General features: G+C 49.9%; 1 protein-coding gene across 1 annotated transcript in view; it reads right to left on the bottom strand.

The window, feature by feature from the left end:
• The window catches only part of PRMT8 (protein arginine methyltransferase 8), a 66,869-nt gene that overhangs the window by 12,811 nt on the left and 30,634 nt on the right, over positions 1–23,424 (bottom strand). Inside the window, exons 3-5 of the mRNA XM_060247269.1 lie at positions 17,204–17,267; positions 2,323–2,465; positions 1,613–1,700 (exon numbers count right to left, since the gene is read on the bottom strand). Coding sequence (XP_060103252.1) covers positions 1,613–1,700; positions 2,323–2,465; positions 17,204–17,267 — 295 coding nt within the window. The remainder of the gene's footprint in view (positions 1–1,612; positions 1,701–2,322; positions 2,466–17,203; positions 17,268–23,424) is intronic.

The following is a 23,424-nucleotide window of genomic DNA, read 5'->3' as shown; positions in this document are numbered from 1 at the left end:
TCCAAGATGTTTAGAACCTTAAAGCTTAATATCAAAACACTGAGCCTCATCTGGCATTCAACCTGGAGCCATTGCAGCTAACGAAGCAACAGTTGAATTGTGTGCTGTCGGTGGAGTTCTGTAAGAACCCGGGCTGCTGTGTTCTGGACCAGTTGTAATTTCCTGGTCAGTCTCAGGGGTAGCCCAACAAAGAGAGAGTTACAGTAGTCTAACCTAGAGGTGACTGTTGCATGGGTTACTGTGGCTAGATGAGGGTGAGACAGGAAGGGGGCAGTGACTTGATCTTGCACAGCTGGAGAAACGACAATCTGGCAACATTTGGGATCTGGGTCTCCATTGATAAGGAGGCATCCAGAATCACACCCAAGCTCCTGGCAGTTGGTACCAGGGTTAGAGGCACACAGTCAAGAGCTGGGAGTCGGCTCCCCAGCCCTGAATCACACACAGCCTGTATAAGGGGTTTGTGTGTGTGTGTGTGCGTGTGTATACATACACACACACACAGAGGGACTTGTTCACTGTGGAGAAGAAGATGACTGCAGATTTATACCCCGCCCTTCTCTCTGAATCAGAGACTCAGAACGGCTTACAATCTCCTATATCTTCTCCCCCTACAACAGACACTCTTTGAGGTGGGTGGGGCTGAGAGGGCTCCCACAGCAGCTGCCCTTTCAAGGACAACTCTTGCGAGAGCTATGGCTGACCCAAGGCCATTCCAACAGGTGCATGTGGAAGAGTGGGGAATCAAACCCGGTTCTCCCAGATAAGAGTCCACACACTTAACCACTACACCAAACTGGCTTCTTCCCCCCACAATGAGCACCCTTTTCACCCAGTTTCACCTTCATAGTGTTCACTGAGCCCCCATGTGTGACATGAGCACAGGAACAAGATGCTAGTCTGATCCCTAAACTGAGAAACCCCAAAGCCCAACAGTAGACAGCAGAGGAGATCAGTAGCAGGAGAGGGGGGGGGGAGAAAGAAAGGCACCCAATAGCTAAGCCCCCGCACTTGGCATGGATGCAAGAACAAGATTTCAATCCAGTCCCTGCACTGAGAAACCTCTCAAACCCCAATAGCAGATTGTTACATTCAGCAACTCTGGTGAGTAAAGCTAAGTATACCATTGCCTCAAGAAGATTACAAAAGTTTAGTTAGTTTAGTTTATTAAATTTATACCCCGCCCTCCCCACCAAGGCAGGCTCAGGGCGGCTTACAACATTAGTCATAATAACAATGAAAGACTAACACATTGGTACCACATAATAATAAAATCAATTAATTAATAAAAACAAAAGTGTGGGCATGCAAACTGAGAAAGAGAGAGAGAGAGAGTTAGTTTTCATTTTAGTTGAAATGCAGTTGCTGGGGAACAAAAAGGCAAAAAAAGAGGATGAGGAAATGAAGACTATTTAGGGGGACTCCATTGCTGTATTGTATTTATTTATTTATTTTTAAGGAATGGGAAATTCTCCTGGCTCCACCCCCAAAGTCCCCAGATATTTCCTGGGTCAGACCTGGCAACCTTGCCCAAGAAGCTGTCCAACGGCAAGCAACGTCAGGTAAGAAGTCACACATTTCTGTATCAAAAGTGTATCACCTGGGTACTCACAGTGAATTTTGAAGTCCTTGTACTGTCTGTCTTCAATTGCTACCACATACAAAGAAGCCCGGTCTGGAAACATGAGCCCTCCAGGTTTCTGTTGATGAATTGTGGGGAAATGGATCTTGTAATCTATTCACCTGACAAAGACATCACATTTTGAACTGCACGTACAAAATACCAAAATGACAGCCCTCCCCTCTTGCATGTCATTATGTCATTTTCCTTCCAAGTATCAGAGTGAGATTTCGTGCCAGGAGAGAAGGCCCACTGGCCTCAGAATCCGGAGGGGACAGGATCGACAGCAACATCACATCCCCCTTTCTCCTCTTGGGAGGCATGTGCCTTGAAAGGTGAGTGTGGCCATGGTAGCCCCTTCCCTTCATGAGAGGCAGGAAACCACCCGGTCAGTGGCCAAGGACGAGCCCTCCCTTCCTCACACCCACCCTGGTAGAGAGGCTGTTCTGGGCTACCCCCAAAGCCATCTCCCTGGAATGTGCCTTGGAGCCATTCCATTCAGGCAGCAAAACCACACTGCCAAATCTTCATCCGCCACTGCAACATTTTCTCCTTGGTTTATTACAGCGTCCATGCAGACCTTTCACAAAGCCTCAGTCACAACTGATACTCTAGTGGTTAATTGTGTCTTGTAATTCGAAGATAGCATAATGCTTCACAAATCAGTGGCAATTCCCTCTGGCAAGAAGTGGGACACTTACCAGCCATTTGTCTCTGGCAAAGATAACCGTGTTAAGCATGGACTCATAGAAGAGGCAGTAACCCATCCATTCACTGATGATGATGTCTACTTTGTTGACGGGCAACTCAACTTCTTCTACTTTACCCTTAAATATTGTGATTACTGGAAAAAAGAACCCAGAAAAATAAATTTCACATAGTAGTATGCTCTCCTAGTAATACGTTGCTGACGAGAATTATTTTCTCTTCCAATTATACATAAAAATAAAGGCCTGGTGAAAAACAGTCCAAAGCACCAGGGTAACTGGATTGCATGGCACCCTTTCCCATTGTCTGTTTGGAAGGATACAGGCAATCTTTTTTATTTTGTCTTCTTTGCAGAAAAATAAAATTTCATATTTGGAACATTCATCTAAAACAACAGGCATGCAGTTTACAAAAGGAAGAATCTTCTAAATAGTTAATTGCTGTGTTCATTTGATCATTTTATTAATTTGGATTATTACTATGCAACGATTGGGGGACATACAAGGACACAGAATCATAGAGTTGGAAGGTACCTCTAGGGTCATCTAGTCCAACCCCCTGCACAAGGCAGGAAACTCAGCAATATCTCCCCCTAAATTCACTGTCAGATGGCCAACTAGCCTCTGTTTAAAAACCTCCAAGGAAGGAGAGACCACCACCTCCCGAGGAAGCCTGTTCCACTGAGGAATTGCTCTAACGGTCAGGAAGTGCTTCCTAATGTTGAGCCGGAAACTCTTTTGATTTAATTTCAACACATTGATTCTGGTCCTACCTTCCAGGGCCACAGAAAACAATTCCACACCATCCTCTATATCAGGGGTGGCCAATGGTAGCTCTCCAGATATTTTTTGCCTACAACTCCCATCAGTCCCAGGCAGCATGGCCAATGACTGGGGCTGATGGGAGTTGTAGGCAAAAAACATCTGGAGAGCTACCATTGGCCACCCCTGCTCTATATGACAGCCCTTCAAGTACTTGAAGATGGGGATCATATCACCTCTCAGCCGCCTCCTCTCCATGCTAAACATGCCCAACTCCTTCAAGATTTCTTCATAGGACTTGGTCTCCAGACCCCTCACCATCTTCATTGCCCTCCTCTGGACACATTCCAGCTTGTCTATATCCTTCTTAAAATGTGGTGCCCAAAACTGAACAGGTGAGGTCTTACCAGAGCAGAGTAAAGCGATACCATCACTTCACGTGAACTGGACACTATACTTCTGTTGATACCTTTTCAGAGAAACATAGAAATATAAACCTGAATGGGATCTCAAGGGTCATCTAGTCCAACCTCCCATGCAATGCAGGAAATTCATAACTACCTCCCCCCTCCCCAATCCCTGTTCTATGCCCAGAGGAAGAAAAAAAATGCTTCCAGGATTCCTGAGCCAACGTGGCCTGGAGGAAAATTCCTTCCTAACCCCAAAGTGGCAACTGATATGACTGGCTCATCCCTTTTCTCATGATCTTCCTAAATTCACAGTGAGTCACAGAATTAGCATTGCTGTCAGATAGCTATAGGTTCTTCCTATTTTTTCCTTCTCATTGGAATAGTTTCTCAGTGTGCCTTTAAAATCTCACATTTAAGAAATTCCAATCCCTCTTGAATTCCCTCCAAGGAAGGAGAGCCCACCATCTCCAGAGGAAGCCTGTTTCACCGAGGAACCGCTCTCTCCAGAAGTTCTTCCTAATGTTTAGTCAAAAACTCTTTTGATTTAATTTCAACCTGTTGGTTCTGGTCTGACCTTCTGGAACAACAAAAAACAACTTCACTTCATCCTCTCCATGACAACCTGCAAATACTTGAAGACGACAACCACATCACTTCTCAGTTGTCTCCTCTCCAGGCTAAATATGCTCTGGTCCTCCAACCTTCCCCCCTCCTAGGTCTCACATGTTTCCCAAGAATTCCCAGAAATAATGGACAGAAGCTTTAGTGTCCTCAGATGCAGTTCATCTGGCCCTGAGGCTTCATTTAAAGCAATTAGATGTTTATGTCTCACTGGTATGCTTTTCCTAGCCTGCAGCTCTCTTCTCTCATCATGTGGTCCCTTTCTGCCAGGTTAAGCACTTGTTCCCTTGTAAGAAAAGACTGAGGCAAAGTACAAACTGAGCAGTTCTGCCCTCTTTTTATTGCCTGCTAAAATGTCACTTTATCTTACATCTGATGAGTCATATATCTTCAGATGTATTAAACTAAGATGGTTGGAGTTGGAAATGAAACTATGCCCAACAGATCCTCATATCTTCTGCTCCCCAGCATCTTTAGGACTCAATGTTTTTGGTGGTAAAATGCCCCATTATTTATCACTTAAACATTCCAAGTCATCGCAGGGTATTCATGTTGGCTAGATTAAACCCGTTCCCCTCCAAAGTCTTACAGGGGAGATATCATTGAGTACCTCTATGTGAAAGACTGCTCCTGCGGAGTGAATATTCCTGACTCAATTCAGCATATATTGCTTGATGGTCCCATATATCATAATCTCTGTAAAGAACTATTTTGCAAGTTTTCTTTATTCCCAGATTTGTCTACTCTGCCACTCTGTCATTATTTACGGAATGATACTAAGTGGGAGGTTACTGAGACTCTGGCAAAAATTTCGGCAGACATTCTTAAATTTAAATTTGGCCATGTATGAATGCATATGTAATCTCTGTTTCTTTTTGATTTTAACTCCAATGTTTAAAGTTTTCACATTCTACGTATTCTCATTTGCGATTGTTATACCATTAATAGTTTGGTATGGTAAAATGTCACTTTCCTCTCCTTGAAATTGGTCTACCACTTTCTTGCTTTTTTTTCGTGCTTTGAACAAAACCAAAGAACCCTTTTTTAAAAAAATGTTGAGCATCTCTCACTATCTTGAGCGTCCCTTGGACAGCAAGAAGATCCAATCAGTCAGTCCTAAGGGAAATCAACCCAGACTGTTCCCTGGAAGGTCAGATGCTGAGGCTGAAGCTCAAATACTTTGGACACCAAAGGAGAAGGGAGCACTCCCTGGAGAAGATCCTGATGCTGGGAAAGACAGAAGGCAAAAGAATAAGGAAACGGCAAAAGATGAGATGGCTGGACAGCGTTACTGATGTAACTAACACAAATTTGAGCAGACTTTGAAGGATGGTGGAAGGCAGGAGGGCTTGGCGTGACTTTGTCCATGGGGTTGCAAAGAGTCGGACTCAACTGTGCGGCTGAACAACAACAATCTCTCACTAGCTTAAGCTTATACTGAGATTTAGTTTTTCTAGCATTCTTCCTACAAGCATCAGCTATTTGTTTAAATTCATCCTTGGTTATGTAGCCTTCCTTGATGGATAGCGAGAGTTAGCTGAGAACTGGCCAAATAGGCTGATAAGAATAGCACGCCCACAAGGAGAGACTCCACACCAGTTCTTCCAGAACTATTAGTGTATTTACAGATATTCACAGAAGTGTAGTATATATACAATAATTACAATACAGAGCTTCAAAGTGCTTCGCCTGACTATCAATAATACAGAGGAAAAAGTCTCTAGCACTCAGCTCCTTTTATAGTTCAGCCCACCTACCAGGTGAATATGCTTACTCATTGTGACTTCAGTGACTTTCCAGGCATTGCATCAGCCTGCCTTGTGATGTAGATGATCTACATGCTTAACTTGTAAGCTACCCAGTCGCTGACATTCCTTCCATTTCCTAATGGAATCCCGATGCTGGGATTCAGGAGTTGGCCTTGAAGTGGCTTTCCTCCTTTCTCCAGGGTTGGGGACAGAGGGTGGTGCTAGATGAACTGTCTCGATGACACCCACTTATCTGTGGTGTTCCGCAGGAAGCGGTCCTTTCTCCGATGTTGTTCAACATCTACATGCGCCCCCTTGCCCAGATTGCCAAGAGGTATGGGGTGGGTTGTCACCAGTACACTGATGACACCCAGCTCTATATGTTGATGGGTGGCCAGTCCGACTCCACCCCGGAAGATCTGTCCGCAGCATTGCAAACTGTGGCAGGGTGGCTCAGGCTAAGTGGACTGAAATTAAATCCAATGAAGATGGAGGTTCTGTACCTGAGCCATCACAGTTCAGGACTGGAGGTCCGCTTACCGACCTTCAATGGAGCACAGCTCGTGCTGGTGCCCAAGGTTAAAAGCTTAGGGGTGTTCTTGGATTCCTCTTTAACAATGGAGGCCCAAGTAGCTGCCACTGCCAAGTCAGCTTTTTACCATATGCGGATGGCAAGGCGGTCCCTTTTCTCGAAATCGACGACTTGGCAACAGTGATCCATGCTACAGTCACCTCAAGACTGGATTACTGTAATGCCCTCTACATGGGGCTACCCTTGTCCCAAATCCGGCGACTCCAGCTAGTGCAGAATGCTGCAGCCAAGCTGTTAATGGGAGTTCCTCTACAGGAGGACATCCAGCCTATGCTGAAAGCACTGCACTGGCTACCTATAATGTACCGGATTCGTTTCAAGGTGTTTGTTATTACCTTTAAAGCCCTATATGGTCAGGGTCCTGCATACGTTAGTTCCCAGTCCTAACAGGTCTCGCTTCCAGAGGTCCACATATGGATGGGTAAGTCCGGCTAGGAGTCCCCGCGATCCCCAGCCCCCAAGACTATCCAGCATGGTTGCGGCTTTGGCCGGGGTGCCGGCCACCACACATGTGCATGTGGAGGTGCATCCTGGCCATCCATCCCACTGGCAGCCTCCCCCCCACCCCGTGTCTCGGGCATCCTCATGCCAGGGCGAAGGGGGTGCAACACATGTCCTGGCTTTCCACAGCCCAACCAGCGACTCGCCATCTAGGGCAGGTCCTGCCACTTCTGCCAGCCCCCGTCGCGGCTGCTGTGATTGTGGACTTGCACGCGATTTAGCTGGCCCGTTATGCAGAACAGCTGGAATTGTGTGGGATGACTCCACCGGAGGTAGCCGGGACGCTCACCCTGCTCCCCACAGGCTCGCCCAGTGGTGGAGTCCTATGCCTGCAGCTGGCGAGGCTCCCCCCTGTCTCTCTGTCTTTCAGGTGTGTGCGCTGCACACCAGCCTCTGTGGCCGCCAAAGCACAGCTGGCCGCTTCCATCAGCCCCGCAGCTGTTGGTGCGGCCTCCGGCAACGGCATTTCGGACTGTGGGAGCCAGGAACCTCCACGTGCGAGTTTGTCCACGCCACCTGGGGGGCTGAGATCGGGGTGGGTGCCCACAGGAAAGGGGAGGTGGCCCAGGGAGGATTTGGCCGGCCAAAAATAATGGCGGCTGGATGGCAGGCTCAATAAAGAGAGAAGCTGGGCATGTGAGCACTCCTGCCGCAGGGTGGCCTTGAACCCACAGGCCAGCATAATGAAGCAGGGAAGTAGCTCGCTAAGCCAAGCCGCCTCCACTGTGTTCTGAGGTGGCTTACAGCTGCTACATGCCTGGGGCGGTGTTGGTCCTGGCTGAGAGTGTTGGCATAATCGGCTCTTTCGGCCCCCTTTGGAGCAGGCTCTGTGGCGGCTATCATCCCCGTTGGCCACTGTTTGCTGAGGGACGGCTTTAGTTGGGAGTTGAGTCTGTGGCCACTCACACCTCACAGAATGCCTGCCGTGGTGCCCTGCTTGGCAGTCCCACGGCCACGGCATGCGGGAACCCTGCTGAGACGTGCCCGGCATTGCACAGGGGTTCCCGGGCCCCTCCCTATGTTTTTCTACCTTGTCTTTCTTTTTTGTGTCTCCTCCCAGGACTTCAGCTCTGCCCGCCATTTCATCGTCTTCCCCATGCTTTTTCCAACAAGTGCATGAATTTTTGAAGGGATCCCGAGAGTGGTTCTGACAATTCTGGTTTAATAATAGAATAAAGTGCCTAAGAGGCATCAGCATACATGGGAGCGTGCGATGTTCCCCCGGTGGCCCCGGTGGTGTGAGCGGCCTCACTCACGGCATGCTCTCATCCCTGGGTGCCCTGCCCGTGTGCTGATTGGCCCATATGTGAACTCGCACACACTCCCGATGCAAGTGCCCCCCAAAGTCCTGCTGAGCAACAGGCCATGCCCCCGCCTCCTCATTCTCCCCCATCGGCGACTCGGGGTCTGGGAGGGGAAGGTCCTGAAGGGCCAGAAGGCATTGATGGGTGGCGAAGTTGTGTAGCATGATGCACACAGCAACCAGCTTAGCCACAGGCAGGGGCTGCATGCTGCGTCGGCCACCTGTATGGTGCAGGCAGCTGACCCTCATCTTCAGCTGCCCAAAGGCATGTTTGAGGACCATGCAAGTGGCCTTGTGCACCTGGTTGTCCTCCTGGTACAGCGTCAGCAGGTAGGGCACAACGGGTACCCTCGGTCACCTGTGGAGGACAGGAAGGAAAGGACAGGGGATGGGAGGGGCATCCCACGCCGCCACCTGGTGGCCTTACCTAGCAACCACCCCTGCCCATCTAGCCAGGCTGCCAGGAGGCGATTGAGGCCTGAGGACATGAAGATCTGGACATCGTGTACACTCCCTGGGAACTTCGCCACCAAATCTGTGAAGAGTCCCTGGTGGTCGAGGATGCCTGCACATTGAGGCTGTAGAAGTGGTGCCTGTTCCGGTACACCATGGGATCCTCCTGTGGGGCCACCAGGGTGACATGCGTGCAGTCCACAGCCCCCACAACATTGGGGAACCCCGCGACCGCCGCAAAGCCAGCTCTGGCAGTCCGCAGCTCCTCCTCACCTATTGGAAACTGCACGTGCTGCTGGAGGCACTGAAGTATGGCATCTAGGAAGAAGTGGAGGCAGCGGCTGGTCGATGACTGGGAGACTTCCAGGACCTCAGCCACCACACGCTGGAAGGAGCCGGTCGCCAGGAGGGGCAGGGAGATGAGGACGGGGATGGGGCGGGGGCCGGTCACCTGGCTACAGAGGCTCGCCCTGAACTGCTCACACAGGTCCTGAATGGCGGCATGGTCCAGGCGAAAGTGGTCCAGACAGGTGGCACCCTTGAGACACAAAGTGCTCAGGCGCTCCCGATATCTGCACACCCGACAGCATCTCCGCTGCCACCATGCAACCCACACATAGAGAGCGGGGAGGTTGTGCAATGGCTACATTCAGGGGGGGGGGCTCTGGTGGCAGGATGAGGGGGCACCACTCATCACAGGCCCTCATGGTTTGTGCGCTGTGGCACGGGCTGCAGAGGTGCTCCACCACAGCTTCCAGACACCGCTGGAACTGTGAGGGGCCCTGCACGAGCGGCAGTGTGGGGCCGTTGAGGCCAACAAATGCCCTGCTGGTGTCCCGTGGGAAAGCTGGGTGGGGCGGCATGAGAGCGACCACTATCAGCCAGCTGTGGTCAGCAGTCCCGCATTCCACTGCCCATGGGAGGAATGGCGCAGACAGATCGGCATTGACCGAGAGTCACCAACAACTGAACTGAACTGAGGCAGAGAAGGTGCTCCTCTTTGGCTTGGTGGTCGAGAACGCCCCAGTGGCACTCGCTGCCACAAGAGCTGGTGGGGCGAATTCCTGTCGGCGGGGTTTCTGGCATATGGCAGCAGAGCGAGTGTCCACTGTGAGCCAGGTCCCTCGCACAGAGCAGTCCCCCCTGAAGCATTGGAACGACTCCTTCGGCCCTGCCAAGAAGCGAGTCCGGCGTCTCATTGCTGAGGGTTTGACCTATGAGGAGGCAGTGCTCCGGGCCCTGACTGGCTCTGAGGCAATCATGGGACCCCTCATCCACCCGGTGGCTGTAGCTGGCCATGGCATTTAGGCACCTTCCCCCCCCTCCCCGTCCTTGCCACTGTGGGACTGCCAGATTCTGACGGCAACACCCTTTGTCCCCCCGCCAGGTGACTCCCAGGAATTGTCGCGGGCTGCCACGAGCTCCACTGTGGACTCAGAGGCGGGAGGCCACTTTAGCGAGACAGCCAAGGACTGGAGTTGGCCGCCCAGCACCTGCACGACAGGAGGTCAGCAGATCTAGCACCCCCCACCGCCCCCAGGACATTTGGGCAGCCGTCAGGAGGTGCCCAATCAGGGGGAGGACTCATCGAGTGAGGAGGAGGTCATGGATGCTGTGGTGGGTGACCTCCATCTGTCCAGAGATGATGAGTGACCTGAGGCCCCTCAAGGTGTGACACTGAGCGCGGGGCATGGGGCGTCCGCAACTGGCCGCTCTTGCCAGCATCTGACCCCTGTTCCATTCCGCTGGTAGACACACCGTGACACTGGTGGCCGACGTGGTGGAGAACCTACGGAGGGCATCCCCATGCAGACAGTCGGCCCTAGCTGCCTCCATCATGCTGAGGACCCTGAATGTGCCCACATCCCCTCCCCATGCCCCGGGGGCCGGGAATGTGGGGGGGCCGGGCACGGCAGACTTGTGTGCAGGGCGGTCCCTGTCCCCCCCATCCCAGCCTCTAACCAGGGAGAGCCGCTGGGGGATCCGGAAGGTGGCAGCAAAGGCTGTGCAGGTGGTCGGGAACTGAGACCCAGGGCTTGGGGACCACGGCCAGCTCAAAGAATCCCCATCACCCTGTCCATGTGAGCATTGGCTGGAGGGGCAGCAGAAATGGCGGGAGGCCACAGTCGTGGGGCAATGCTGGATGGCGGGGATAGAGGGGACCGTGTTCACGGCCACTGGCTACCTGTCCGGTCTCCTGGCCATGGCAAGGCAGTCTCAGGAGTGGGGCACGAGGGTGGAGTGGCTGCTCGCCAATATCGACCAGTCCCTGGTGGCCAGTGGAGGGGCTGTTCCTGCCGCTCCCAAGGCAGCCCCCCCAGGTGAGGCGGGCAGGGAGACGCTGCACACGTGCGCCATCAGGGATGACATCCGGGACACTGCACCCCCCCTCCCCTGACACGGAACTGGCCACCCCATGGCTCCACCCCTCGGGTGACCGCCTTTGGCCACCGCGGCTTGAGGCAGTTTCCTGTGAGGGGACTGGGCGGCAGCCCCTCTGCAGCCCAGCGCTTTAATAAATCTTATCCCTGCACATTGCATTGAGTCCTTATTCAAGGGGGATCTGGGGCTGGGGAAAGGCGAGTCCTGCACACGGCCACTTAGACTGCCTCGTGCCCCTCATGGGTGTCCGATTCTCTGCAGGCAGGCACGAGCGCAAGCCACTGTGGCGACTGTCACCGGCACCTTTGGTGCATGGGTGCCTGCAGCGGGTGGCCTACTGTGTCTTGGCAGGGGCCCCTGTGGCATCTGGGACACCATCTGACCATGCAGCCCACGGGAGAGACACTGACAGGGGCTCGGCTTCGCCCCTTTGGCGGGTAGGCTGCTCCATGGAGCTAGTGGTACGTGCTGACTGGATGCTTCCCGAAGGATTACACAGCCACACCATGGGGCTGGGTGTGTGCGTGAGGGGGCTGGGGCATGAGGTCAGCCTATCGCCAGGGAGCGCGCTCTCTGCCACTGAGTGTCACGTGGGCCGGCTCCCTGGCAGCCATCAGCCAATCCCTGCCATCCCTGTGGAAGTGCCCCCTCCTGTCCCCACCCTTGCGCCCCTCTGGGAGCCCACACTCCAGCATATTTTACACATCTACAGGCAGCGGTCTGGCTTGGGCACCCCAAGCCCCTTTGGAAGCCAATGAGCGGCGCTGTAGATCTGCCCACGCCCGAGCAGCTGGCCGCCACGTATGTCTGAATTGGGTTGTTAGTATGCTTAGCCTGAAGAGGAGATGATTGAGAGGTGAAATGATCACCATCTTCAAGTACTTGAAGGGCTGTCATATAGAGGATGGTGCAGAATTGTTTTCTGTTGCCCCAGAATGTTGGTCCAGAACCAATGGGTTGAAATTAAATCAAAAGAGTTTTTTGACTTAACATTAGGTAAGGAAGACCTTCCTGACAGAGTGATCCTTCAGTGGAACAGACTTCCTCAGGAGGCTCTCCTTCTTTGGAGGTTTTTAAGCAGAAGGTGGATGGCCATCCGACAGCAATGCTGATCCTGTGAATTTAAGCAGATCATGAGAAGGAGGGCAGGAAGGATTGCATCCATGCTTAGTTCTCTGCCTCCTTCTTACATGCCCAGGAAAATGCAGTTCACCACTTTGGGGTCAGGTAGCAATTTTTCTCCAGGCCAGTTTGGCCAGGAATCCTGGTGAAGCTCCTCCTCTCCTCCCCCATCTTCTGGGCATGGAGCAGAAGTCACTGGAGGTGTGTATAGGGGGAAGGCCCTGGTGAGTTTCCTGCATTGTTTAGGGGATTGGACTAGATGACCCTGGAGTTCCTTTCCAGCTCGATGTTTCTATGACATTTTCCTGAAAAGAACATGTGGCCTGCTTCATGTGTGAGCACTGATGTTAATTTCATTTATTTATGTCAGTCTTCAAGTCCAATTTTGGACCACTTCAGCCGACTCTCTTTGCAGATGTTGACAGGATCCTGTCAGATGTGAAGCCAACTACCTGCCTTTTCGACCTGGTTAAAGCTTGCAGGATGGCATTTGGGACCCCCTGGGCAAAACTGTCAACGTGTCCCTTTCTTTGGGACTTTCCCAGAGGGGTTCAAGGAGGCAGTGATTTCTCTGCTTTTGCAAAATACAATGCTGGGCCCTATGGTCCTGGCCAACTGCTGCCCAGTTTCAAACATTCCATTTTGGGGTAAGGTAGTTGAGAAGGTGGTGACTGAACAGGTCAGGCTTTCCTGAAGGATGCATCAATCCTTGATCCATTCCAGTCTGGTTTCAGCCCTGGCCATGGTACAGAGTCACCATTGGTCACCCTCACAGATGACCTCTGGAGTCATCTGGATCGAGGCAGGTCAGCAGTGATTGTGCTTTTAGATCCTATGACCCACTGCCTTGCCAACATTGGAGTTCAGGAGATTGCCTTACAGTGGTTCTCCTCCTTTTTCCACAGTTGGGAACAGAGGGTGGCGCTTGGTGAGCAGATCTCCTCATGGCGCCCACTTGAATGTGGTGTGCCACAGGGGGCTATTCTCTCGCCAATGTTGTTTGACATCTACATGTTCCCCCTTGCCCAGTTAGTCTGGGAGTTCAGACTAGGTTGTCACCAATACACAGATGACACCCAGCTCTATCGGATGACTCCACCCATCTAGCTGGGGCAAAGGGGGCTGTGGCTGGGTGGCTGCAGCAGAGCTGCCTGAAGCTTAATCCAGTGAAGACAGAGTTCCTGAACCTGAGTCAGGGTGGTGTGGAATCAGGCATCTGGCTCCCAGCTCTGGACAGCACACCACTTGTGCTGGTCCAGAACCTGAAGAGCCTGGAGGTAGTCCTGGATGCCTCACTCTCTATGGAGGCCCAGGTCACAACAGCTGCCAGGTCAGCCTTTTATTATCTTTGGCAGATGATGATGAAGAAGAGGAGGAGGAGGAGGAGATTGGATTTATACCCTGCTCTTCCCTACCCGAAGGAGTCTCAGAGCAGCCTTCAGTCTCCTTTCCCTTCCTCTCCCCACAACAGACACCCTGTGAGGTAGGTGGAGCTTTAAAAGCCCCCGACAGAAACTGCTCTTGAGAGGAACAGCTCTGCAAGGACTTGTGACTGACTGAAGGTGTATGTTGAGGAGTGGGGAATCAAACCCGGTTTGTTCAGATAAGAGTCTGCTCACTTAACCACTACACCAAACTGGATCAGGCAGCTGGCAAGATTTAGCTTCAGTGACCCATGCAATGGTCACTTCCAGACTGGACTACTGCAATTCACCCTATGCAGGCTTGCCCTTGGGCCTAATCTGGAAACTCCAGCTGGTGCAAGATGCGGCAGCCTGCCTGCTGACTGCATCGCCTATGTGGGCTTGCATTCAACTGGCGCTACGCCATTGGCACTGGCTACCTATCGAGTGCCAGGTTCACTTCAAGATGTTGGTCTGACCCTCAAAGCCCTGCGTGGGCTGGGACTGACCTAGCTGAGGGACAGCCTCTCCACATACGTGCCCCAAAGAGCTTTACACTCAACATCTGCTGGTTGTCCCCACTCAAGGGATGCCCGCCCAGCGTCAACCAGGGCCCGGGGTTTTTCCGCCTTGGCATGGCCTGGGGGAACCTGCTCCCGCTAGAGATCAGGGCCCTGCCTGACCTGTTGCTGTTCCTTAGGACTGTCCCGCCAGGCCTTCGAAGGAGGCAGCGGGCGTCCACATTCAGTCAGCCTCCCTGAACTGAAACATTCCATCTTTAGACAGGCCCATTAGAGTCTGATGGCAGCCTGTTGATCCACTGCTTCCAGCTTTGGAACTCTACTAAATCCAATCCATTTTGTCTCCTGCTCTGAAGCTAGATGTTTTAAATGTTTTAATTGTTGATTTATTGATTTTAACTGTATTTTGATCTTGTTGTAGGGCAGAATAAAAACCACAAAAATAAATAAAATATTTGAATTTGTATTCTGCCCTCCCCAGCACGAGCTCAGGGAAGATTACAGTCATATTAAAAAATCAGATCGATACAATTAATTAAAGCCACATTAAAAGAACACAATTCAAATGTACAGTAACATAGTTCCCATTGGGTCCCAGTAGCCTGTAAAAATAGTCCGATTAAAGTAAATTTGGGCCATGTAGCTTCAGCTGCATCAGGGGAGGGCAGATGGTTACAGGGGATGCCCGGCCGCCACCTCAGCCCAAGGTCTGGAGGAACAGCTCCATTTTACAGGCCTGTGTTTTGCACCAGCTGGACTTTCCAGATCAGCCACAAGGGCCAGCCTGCATAAAGTGAGTTTAGGCTTCCCAACCCTCCCGCCCTGGCGGGGGACCCCCAAATTTTCAGCCTCCTCCCCCGCTCTTAAAAAATCTGGGGGCGGGGGGAGAGAGAACATACCTGCAAGCATCATGTTGTTTTACAGCTTGGGAACCATTTTTAAAGCTGCACAGGAAACAGGAACGGCCCCTCCCTTTCTTTTCCTGTGCAGCCTTACTTTCGTTTTCACAGCCAGCACATTCTGCTGGAAGAAGACCAAGTACGGTAAGTATTTGTGTGTGTGTGAGAGAGAGAGAGGGAGGGGGCAGGGAGGGGGGATTCCCTGGTATGGAGGCCCTCCCCCCCTTTAGAAAGCGTGGGGGGGGAGGGAAATGTCTACTAGGCACTCTATTATTCCCTATGGAGAACGATTCCCATAGGGAATAATAGAGAATTGATCCGTGGGTATTGGGGGCTCTGGGGGAGCTATTTTTTGAGGTAGAGGCACCAGATTTTTAGTATAGCAGCTAGTGCCTCTCCCCAAAATACCCCCCAAGTTTCAAAAATATTGGACCAGAGGGTCCAATTCTATGAGCCCCAAAAGATGGTGCCCCTATCCTTGATTATTTCCTATGGAAGAAAGGCATTTAAAAAGGTTTGCTGTCCCTATAAATGTGATGGCCAGAACTCCCTTGGAGTTCAATTATGCTTGTCACATCCTTGTTCCTGGCTCCACCCCCAATGTCTCCTGGCTCCACCCCAAAGTCCCCAGATTTTTCTTTAATTGGACTTGGCAACCCTAAGTGAGTTACAGCAATCAAACCTGGAAGGGAACACTTTCAGGAACTCTCCGCTGACTACCGGTAACTTCTGGACCCAATTCAATGTGTTGGTTCTCACCTTTAAAGCTCTTAATGATCTGGAACCCTCATACCTTTGGGGCCACCTCTCCTCTCACAATCCTTCCCCCTCGTTCAGCTTTGTGGGTCTTGCCAATAGTCCCAGGAAGCCAGGGAAGCAGAGCTTTCTTCCTCCAAGAGGAGAAACTGCACCATTGTGGCACCCTCCCTCTGGAACACACTGGCAAAAGACACCCTGGCACAACAGGGCCGGATGAGGCTCCAAAGATTTCGTGAGGCAAAATTATTCTGGCACGCTTTTGGATCATAATATCTCTGTATCGTGAGGCACAGCTGACTGGTGGGTATTGCAATATTTGATGTCATTTTTCAGTTCTAGTGTTGGAATTAGAATAGTTTTATGTACTTTGTATTATTTTATATGCCTATACAGGATTTTATTGGATATTTCCAATGCTATTTTTGTACCTGTTTTAATTGATGTAATTGTACATTGATGTAAACTGCTTTGAGCTCTTGATCAAAGAGGAACGATATTTGACAGCAATGAAGATCCTGTGAATTTAGGGGGGAGGTGTTTGTGAGTTTCCTGCATCGTGCAGGGGGTTGGACTAGATGACCCTGGAGGTCCCTTCCAACTCTATGATTCTATGATAAATTGAAATAAATCTTGAATGTGGTTTTATTTTGGAAGCCCCCCCTTGTACAGACCTCTAGAGAAGTGACACATACATTTTCAAAATAAAGAAATCTCTGTTTCTTGTTTAAGCCAGTGGAAGTGGCTACCAGACAGGGGTCGTTTTGTAGAAAAATAGGTGGTGGAGCTCATCCAGGGATTGTTATGCAGCTGCACCTACTATTCAATGGACAAGGTGGGAAGGAGGAGGGGGAACTCTCAGAAAGGTTCAGGAGCTGCGCTCCTGTGAGCTCCCACTGAATCCGAGGCCTGGCTATGACCAACTTCCTTTTTGGCATTAAGGAGTCCAACAGACTGTTCAAATGACGATCAAACCTCAAATCCGATTTTGAGGTTTGCACACTCTGATTAACAGCAGTCATGATGAAAACATGAAATGCTCCGTGAAAATGCTGGGTGTGACTTCCCCAGACCTTTGCGCACAGAAGCAGAGGGAAACATGCCCCTTCCTGCCGACGGGTTCCTTCCTTTCTCGAGCTGGCCACTGTCAGACAAGCCCCTTTAGACGACTGAGCAAGGGTCTTGTTGCGTCCATGGTCAGGTTCTCTTCTAGCTATGCAAGGATGTGTGACTCTTGAGTTACAGTAGTGATCCTATGGCAGTGAAGGCGCGGGGAGGGGGGGGGCTTGTTTTATAGTACAGTAAACTCATTCACTGAACAGGCCGACACCCATATTGCTAAGTAAATGATATACAAGAAACCAAACAACAGACACAACCAAATTTGTTAGAAATGTCTTACTGTGATCCAAACGGTTGGCCTTGATTATTTTTTCTGAGTATTCAGCTATACTGGAACATTCAATCTGCAGAAGAAGAGGAGGGGGTGGTGGAGAGAAGATGTTTGTGTTGAGCCTTTCATAACACAAAAAGAGACTTAAAAACACAGGCACATAAAAGCATGTAAGTAAACGGATAAGAATGACTGCGAAATTGGTTTAAGTGTCTGATGTTGTCAGGGTTAGCCCTAGCCCTTCTGGCACCCTAGGCAGCACAACTCTGCCCCCGCCCCAAGTCACCAGGCCTGCCGCCTACTCGCCAGTACCCCTGCGAGTAGGTGGCAGGCGCGGGGGCTACTCATGAGTAGGCAGAAGGCACGGGGCTACTTGCGGGAAGGGGTGGTGGCAGTGGGGGGAGAGGCAGGCAGGCAGGCAAACTAGGTGCAACCCCCAGAGCACAGTGCGACTCGGCCCTACCGGCTTTGACACAGCCGGCTTCTTATCCTTCTTTGAAGAATGCACTGGAAGAGGCTTCACCCCTCTCCTTTATGGAACTGGAAGGGAGGGGGAGCGAAGCTTCCTCCAGCATGGTCTTCAAAGAAGGATAAGATGCTGGCCACATCGAAGCCAATAGGGCCAAGCCTTGGCGTGGCATTCTCTGATCACACAGGGGGACGGCGGAAAGGGAGGGAGGGAAGGGAAGGTGCAGGAGGGATGGAGAGAGGCAGGCAGGCAAACGAAGCATTTGTCATGGGCACAGGGGAGGAGCCCAATTCAGTGCCCCCTCCCTCCTGGCACCCTAGGCAAGTTCCTAGTTTGCCTAGCGGGTGAGGCAGCCCTGGGTGTGGTATAGAGTAAGGATGGCCCCTGAGTTGGGATCTGTTTTAGCTTCAGGTTCTATTATCCTATTTAAGACAAAATAAGAACTATTACCTATCATGCAGCTATTCATGATTCAGAAAAGAGGTGATCAGCCAGCTGGAATGAGGCTGTATTTGATTACATCGCTGAAATAAACAACAGCCTTCAGGTTGGGCTTAAATAGACAGTCATCCAAACTGCTTCCACTCCAGAAAGCAGGGCCGAAAGGCTGCCAAGCTGCCCGAAGGGAGATGCCTTGTCTCTTTAATGCAGGCTTAATTTGCTAAAACTCGTCACAGCATAGAGGGAAGTCACTCCTGGAGCACAAGGCATGGGAGGTCACTGAAGCATCCGGAGGTGGCCCAGCTGTTGTGGCCAATGCAAAGGCACTGCTGCAGCAAGCTTGTGTTGCTGTGAATAAGTCTGCCCGTTGGATGGGCTTGGCCTGGAGTGAGATGCAGAGCCCACGACCAAAGGCCTGGCAGTGTTTCCTCATGTCGGCATGGATGATCTCAGGGGGCCTTCCGTGTTCGGAAATGATTCTGCTCAAAAACCTCTCCGAAGAGAATCTACCTGAAGAATGTAACGCAGCTGGTCAGATTTCAGGGTGGGGCAGGGGGTGTCTGAATTATAGACATTTCAAAGGCTTGCTCTGATCTTGAAGATGCAAATGTTTGTGCTCAGTTTTTGCTCACGCGTGAGTGCACACCAGTGTTCCTTCTAAGCTGAGCTGGTGTGAGCTGCCTCACAGTTTTTTAGCCTCCAGCTCACACATTTTTGTCTCAGCTCAGAAAAAATGGCCCTAGAACAAACTAATTTCTGCAATAGCTCACAACTTTAATGCCAGTAGCTTACAAAGTAGAATTTTTGCTCATGAGACTCCACAGCTTAGAGGGAACATTGGTGCACACACACTCCCATCTACAGCTTCTGGTTCCCCCAATTCTCACACTCAAACATTTATAAGTATAGTAGACAAACTGTCCTAACTGGTTTGGTAAAATTCCACTGACAGTTTTAAAAAAAAGCCATGTGTTTTCAGTTAAAAATATTCATTGAAATAATTTGTTGTTGTTCAGTTGTACAGTCGAGTCTGACTTTTTGCGACCCCATGGACAAAGTCACCCCAGGCCCTCCTGTCTTCCATCATCCTCCAAAGTCTGCTCAAATTCATGTTTGTTACATCAGTAACACTGTCCAGCCATCTCCTCTTTTGCCATCCCCTTCTTCTTTTGCCTTCTGTCTTTCCCAGCATCAGGGTCTTCTCCAGCGAGTGCTCCCTTCTCATTTGGTGGCCAAAATATTTGAGTTTCAACTTCAGCATCTGACCTTCCAGGGAACAGTCAGGGTTGATTTCCTTGATCTGATCTTCTTGCAGTCTAAGGGACTCTCAAGAGTCTTCTCCAGCACCGCAGCTCAAAAACATCTATTCTTCTGCACTCAGCCTTCCTTATAGTCCAGCTCTCACAGCCATACATTACTACTGGGAATACCATCGCTTTGACTATACGGAATTTTGTTGGCAGGGTGATGTCTCTACTTTTTATTATACTGCCCAGTTTCGCCATAGCTGTTCCCCCAAGGAGCAAACGTCTTTTAATTTCATGGCTACACTCACCATCTGCAATGAACTTGGATCCCAGAAATGTGAAGTCTGTCACATTGAAATAATGGTAAATTATAATTAGAAGCGTGGTGTAAGTAAATTATCATTAAGTTTGGTGTAGTGGTTAAGTGTGCAGGCTCTTATCTGGGAGAACCAGGTTTGATTCCTTGGCACCTTTGGGGCTGGGGGGGAGGGCACTGCTCTGCTCTGTGGAGGGGGCTTTCATGTGGTTGGAAACTGCTGTTCCATCTCTTCTGACCTCCCTGCCTTGAATTATAGCTCTTTTAAAGTTGTTTCTTTTTATTGGTTTCTAGGAGAGTTGGCAAGCACCCTCACTGAGAGCAGACTGTTTGCTTGGCCTATTTTATCTAGTTTTACTTTATTCTACTCATTGTTGCTCTTCCTTTTACCTTCTTTGTTGTGTTATTAGTTACTATGATGAATTTGGGGAGTGGGACCGGGGAGGAGGGGGGCTGCAGAGGGATTTCCTCCCTCTCTGTTCAGCTTCACCAGCTTTCCTATTTAATTAACTGCCTCCGTCTGATAACGGAAAAGGCCAAATCTCCCAAGTGATGCCCAGTTCCGGAAGTGTTAGGAAGATATTCTTCCCTTCCTATCGTTTTGTTTTTCTTTCTAGTTAGGAGGGAAAGAAGTTTGTTCTTCCCATCTCTTGCTTGCTCTGGAGGCCGAGGGTGGCTGCCCACCCACCCACCCATCTTTGGAGTCCCTGGCCAGCCAACGGCAGGGGAGTGGCCCGCTGGCCCGAGTGGAGGCGAGCTGAGGGAACAGAGAGAGTTGCAGGGGGTAGACTTGGTGATTTCTTTTTCCCCTTCCCTCTATTCTTTTTATGGTTAGATTATAGTTAGAGTTAGTATGAGTCACAAAAGAGAGTGTCCTTTTGATAATTACAGCCCTTTAGTTAGCAAACTGAGTAAATTTGATTCTGATTTTTTAACCAATGTGGAACCATCCAATAAACAACACCTATTGCAGGACTTACAAGAAGACAGCAGGTGGCGCTCTCTTCATGCCATGGATGGCAGCACCACTTTGTCCCCTGCGGTGGATTCTAATTTGAATGCCCAAGTGTAGGGAGATAGACTAGTCTTAGAAAACTTCTGGTTGTTAGCTCCTCCAGTTTGGTGTAGTGGTTAAGTGTGTGGACTCTTATCTGGGAGAACCGGGTTTGATTCCCCACTCCTCCACTTGCACCTGCTGGAATGGCCTTGGGTTAGCCATAGCCCTGGCAGAGGTTGTCCTTGAAAGGGCAGCTGCTGTAAGAGCTCTCTTAGCCCCACCCACCTCACAGGGTGTCTGTTGTGGGGGAGGAAGGGAAAGGAGATGGTGAGCCACTCTGAGACTCTTCGGAGTGGAGGGCAGGATATAAATCCAATATCTTCTTCTTCTTCTTCTTCTTAAACAACGCTAACAGTTGAGACTCCTTTTCAAAAGAACCTATGAGAGGCTTGAGCTTTGGACCTCTTGTATCCTGGAAACAGGTATGGATGGTAATAAGACTGAAGGAACCCCAGGAAAAGGAAAGACAAAGGAACCCTCCATGATGTAGAGCTGGAAAATATAGTGTGTGTATTATTTATACATTTGATTTGTGGATCGCCCAATCCTTGCTACTGCAGGGCTCTGTGTGATGTACAGCATCGCTAAAACAAACCAGTTACATTAAAAGCCATTGGTAAAATACATTTTTAGAACAGATGGCAAAGATTGTTACTTATTCTAGTTACAGGCTGCTGGCTACTTTGCAGGTATGGGGGAGGGCAAGCCAGCAAGATGCAGGAGACAGGAGAGGATGACAGGGAATATAAGTCCTTTCCCCAGACCCTTGTAGTTGGCACTGAAGATCCATTTAAAAGAAAAAGATCCTCTGTGTGGGTGTGCGTGCCTGGAAGCTGTGGTGACTTCTGGTGACCCCTGCTGAGCCTGGGAAGTTTAAGAGAGGTGGCTTCCTATTGTCTACATCTGCATCCCAGTCCTGGTATTCCTTGGAGGCCCCCCTTCAAAGCACTTCCTGGGGCCCCCCTGCTTAGCTTCTGAGCTCTAACAAGATCAGGTTTGCCTGGGCCATTCCGGTCAGGACAAGATCCACCCTTTCCATTCAATGGGATAATAGATGGATGGTTAAAGGACATTTGTGCTGTTGCTAACTAGACACCCTGCCACTATTGACCTGTGTTATTTTAATAGAATTCCAGGCGCCTCTAAGGATGGTTCAGTTAGTTCTCTTTGCCCATAGCCCTAAGTTTTCCTCCTTAATTTTGGTGGCACATGATGAGTTAAGGGGAAATGGTGTCATTGTACAAGCATCTTGTAGAAACACTGAGAGAACTCTCTTGCTGCCTCATAGCCATCCTTTTTGACATTTGGCCTTTCAAAATGCTAGAAGTGAAAGGCAAAGCTCCAGTCAGATAGAAGAGGGTTTGATCCACCTTCAGGCATCTCCTTTGAAAATTGCAAAGAGAAACATTTATGTATAAACAATTTTATTAGTAACATATGGTAGTAGAACTATTTCTACAGCTTATAAAAAAAGCCTTAAGATGAAAGCATCATTCTACCCCACATCTTACTTTCCTCCCACCCCACCCCCCAATAATTGACCCCCGCCAGTGTTATTTTTTAGAAAACAGATATTAAAGGTACCTTTAACTATCAAGAAAAAACAAAAATTGATTAAGAAAGAAAAAAAAAACCCCTTCAAAAGTTATATTCTTGTCTTAAAGGTCTTAATCTTCAAAAATTGTCCAGTGTCCTTTTATTTTCCACTCTTTTTCTACATATCTTCTGAATTTCTTCCACTCCCGATTAAAGAGTTCTAAATCGCAGTCTCTTAATTTTCTTGTTAGCTTATCCATTTCACTCCATGACATAACTTTTAAAGTCCAGTCCCATTTTTCTGGTATTTTTTCTTGCTTCCACAACTGCGCATACAATGTCCTAGCAGCTGAGAGCAAGTACCATATTAAAGTTCTATCTTCTTTTGGAAAATTCTCCACAAAGAGAAACATTAACGCCCAAGTCGGGTAGTGGTTAAGAAGAGCAGACTCATCTGGAGAACCAGATTTGATTCCTCCGCATGAAGCTGGCTGGGTGGCCTTGGGGCAGGCACAGTTCTCTCAGAGAGCTCACTCAGCCCCACCTGCCTCACAGAGTGTCTGTTGTGGGGAGAGGAGGGGAAGGAGTTGGAAGCCGCCTTGAGAAATGCAGAGTATAAAAATCAGTTCTGCTGCTCCTGCTGGTCCCTTCACTGATTCTAATCCCTTCACTGAAAGTTAAAGTAACTCCCTGAGTCATCTGCAGCCAGAGGTAAAGGAATTAAGCTTCCTTTGGAGCACTGCCAGAGAGAGTGGACTTCAGGGGAGGAGATATTTAAAAAAACCCCACAAAATAACAGTAAGAAAATGGGAACATCTCCATTTGACAAAGCACATCTTGAAACGAAAGTCCATGAGATGGATACTACAGAAAAACTGATGGAGCAGAATCCTGCAACTCACAATAAAGAAGGGGAGGTTATTCCATTCCCATTAGAAAGCTTATTCATGAGGCCTCACAAGGGGGTGCAGCACTCTCTAAAAGGACCTCAGTCACAATCCTCTCAGAGCTGTTCTCTCAAGAGCAGTTCTCAAAGAACTCCCTCAGCCCCACCTGCCTCACAGGGTGTCTGTCTGTTGTGGGGAGAGGGAGGGAAGGTGACTGGAAGGCCCTCTGAGTGAAGGGCAGAGTATAAATCCAGCTCTTCTTCTTCTTCTTGCTGCA

Source organism: Heteronotia binoei, chromosome 9, assembly GCF_032191835.1.
Source record: "Heteronotia binoei isolate CCM8104 ecotype False Entrance Well chromosome 9, APGP_CSIRO_Hbin_v1, whole genome shotgun sequence".
In the NCBI taxonomy this organism is placed as follows: Eukaryota; Metazoa; Chordata; class Lepidosauria; order Squamata; family Gekkonidae; genus Heteronotia; species Heteronotia binoei.
This window is presented reverse-complemented; position numbering and strand designations above follow the sequence as displayed.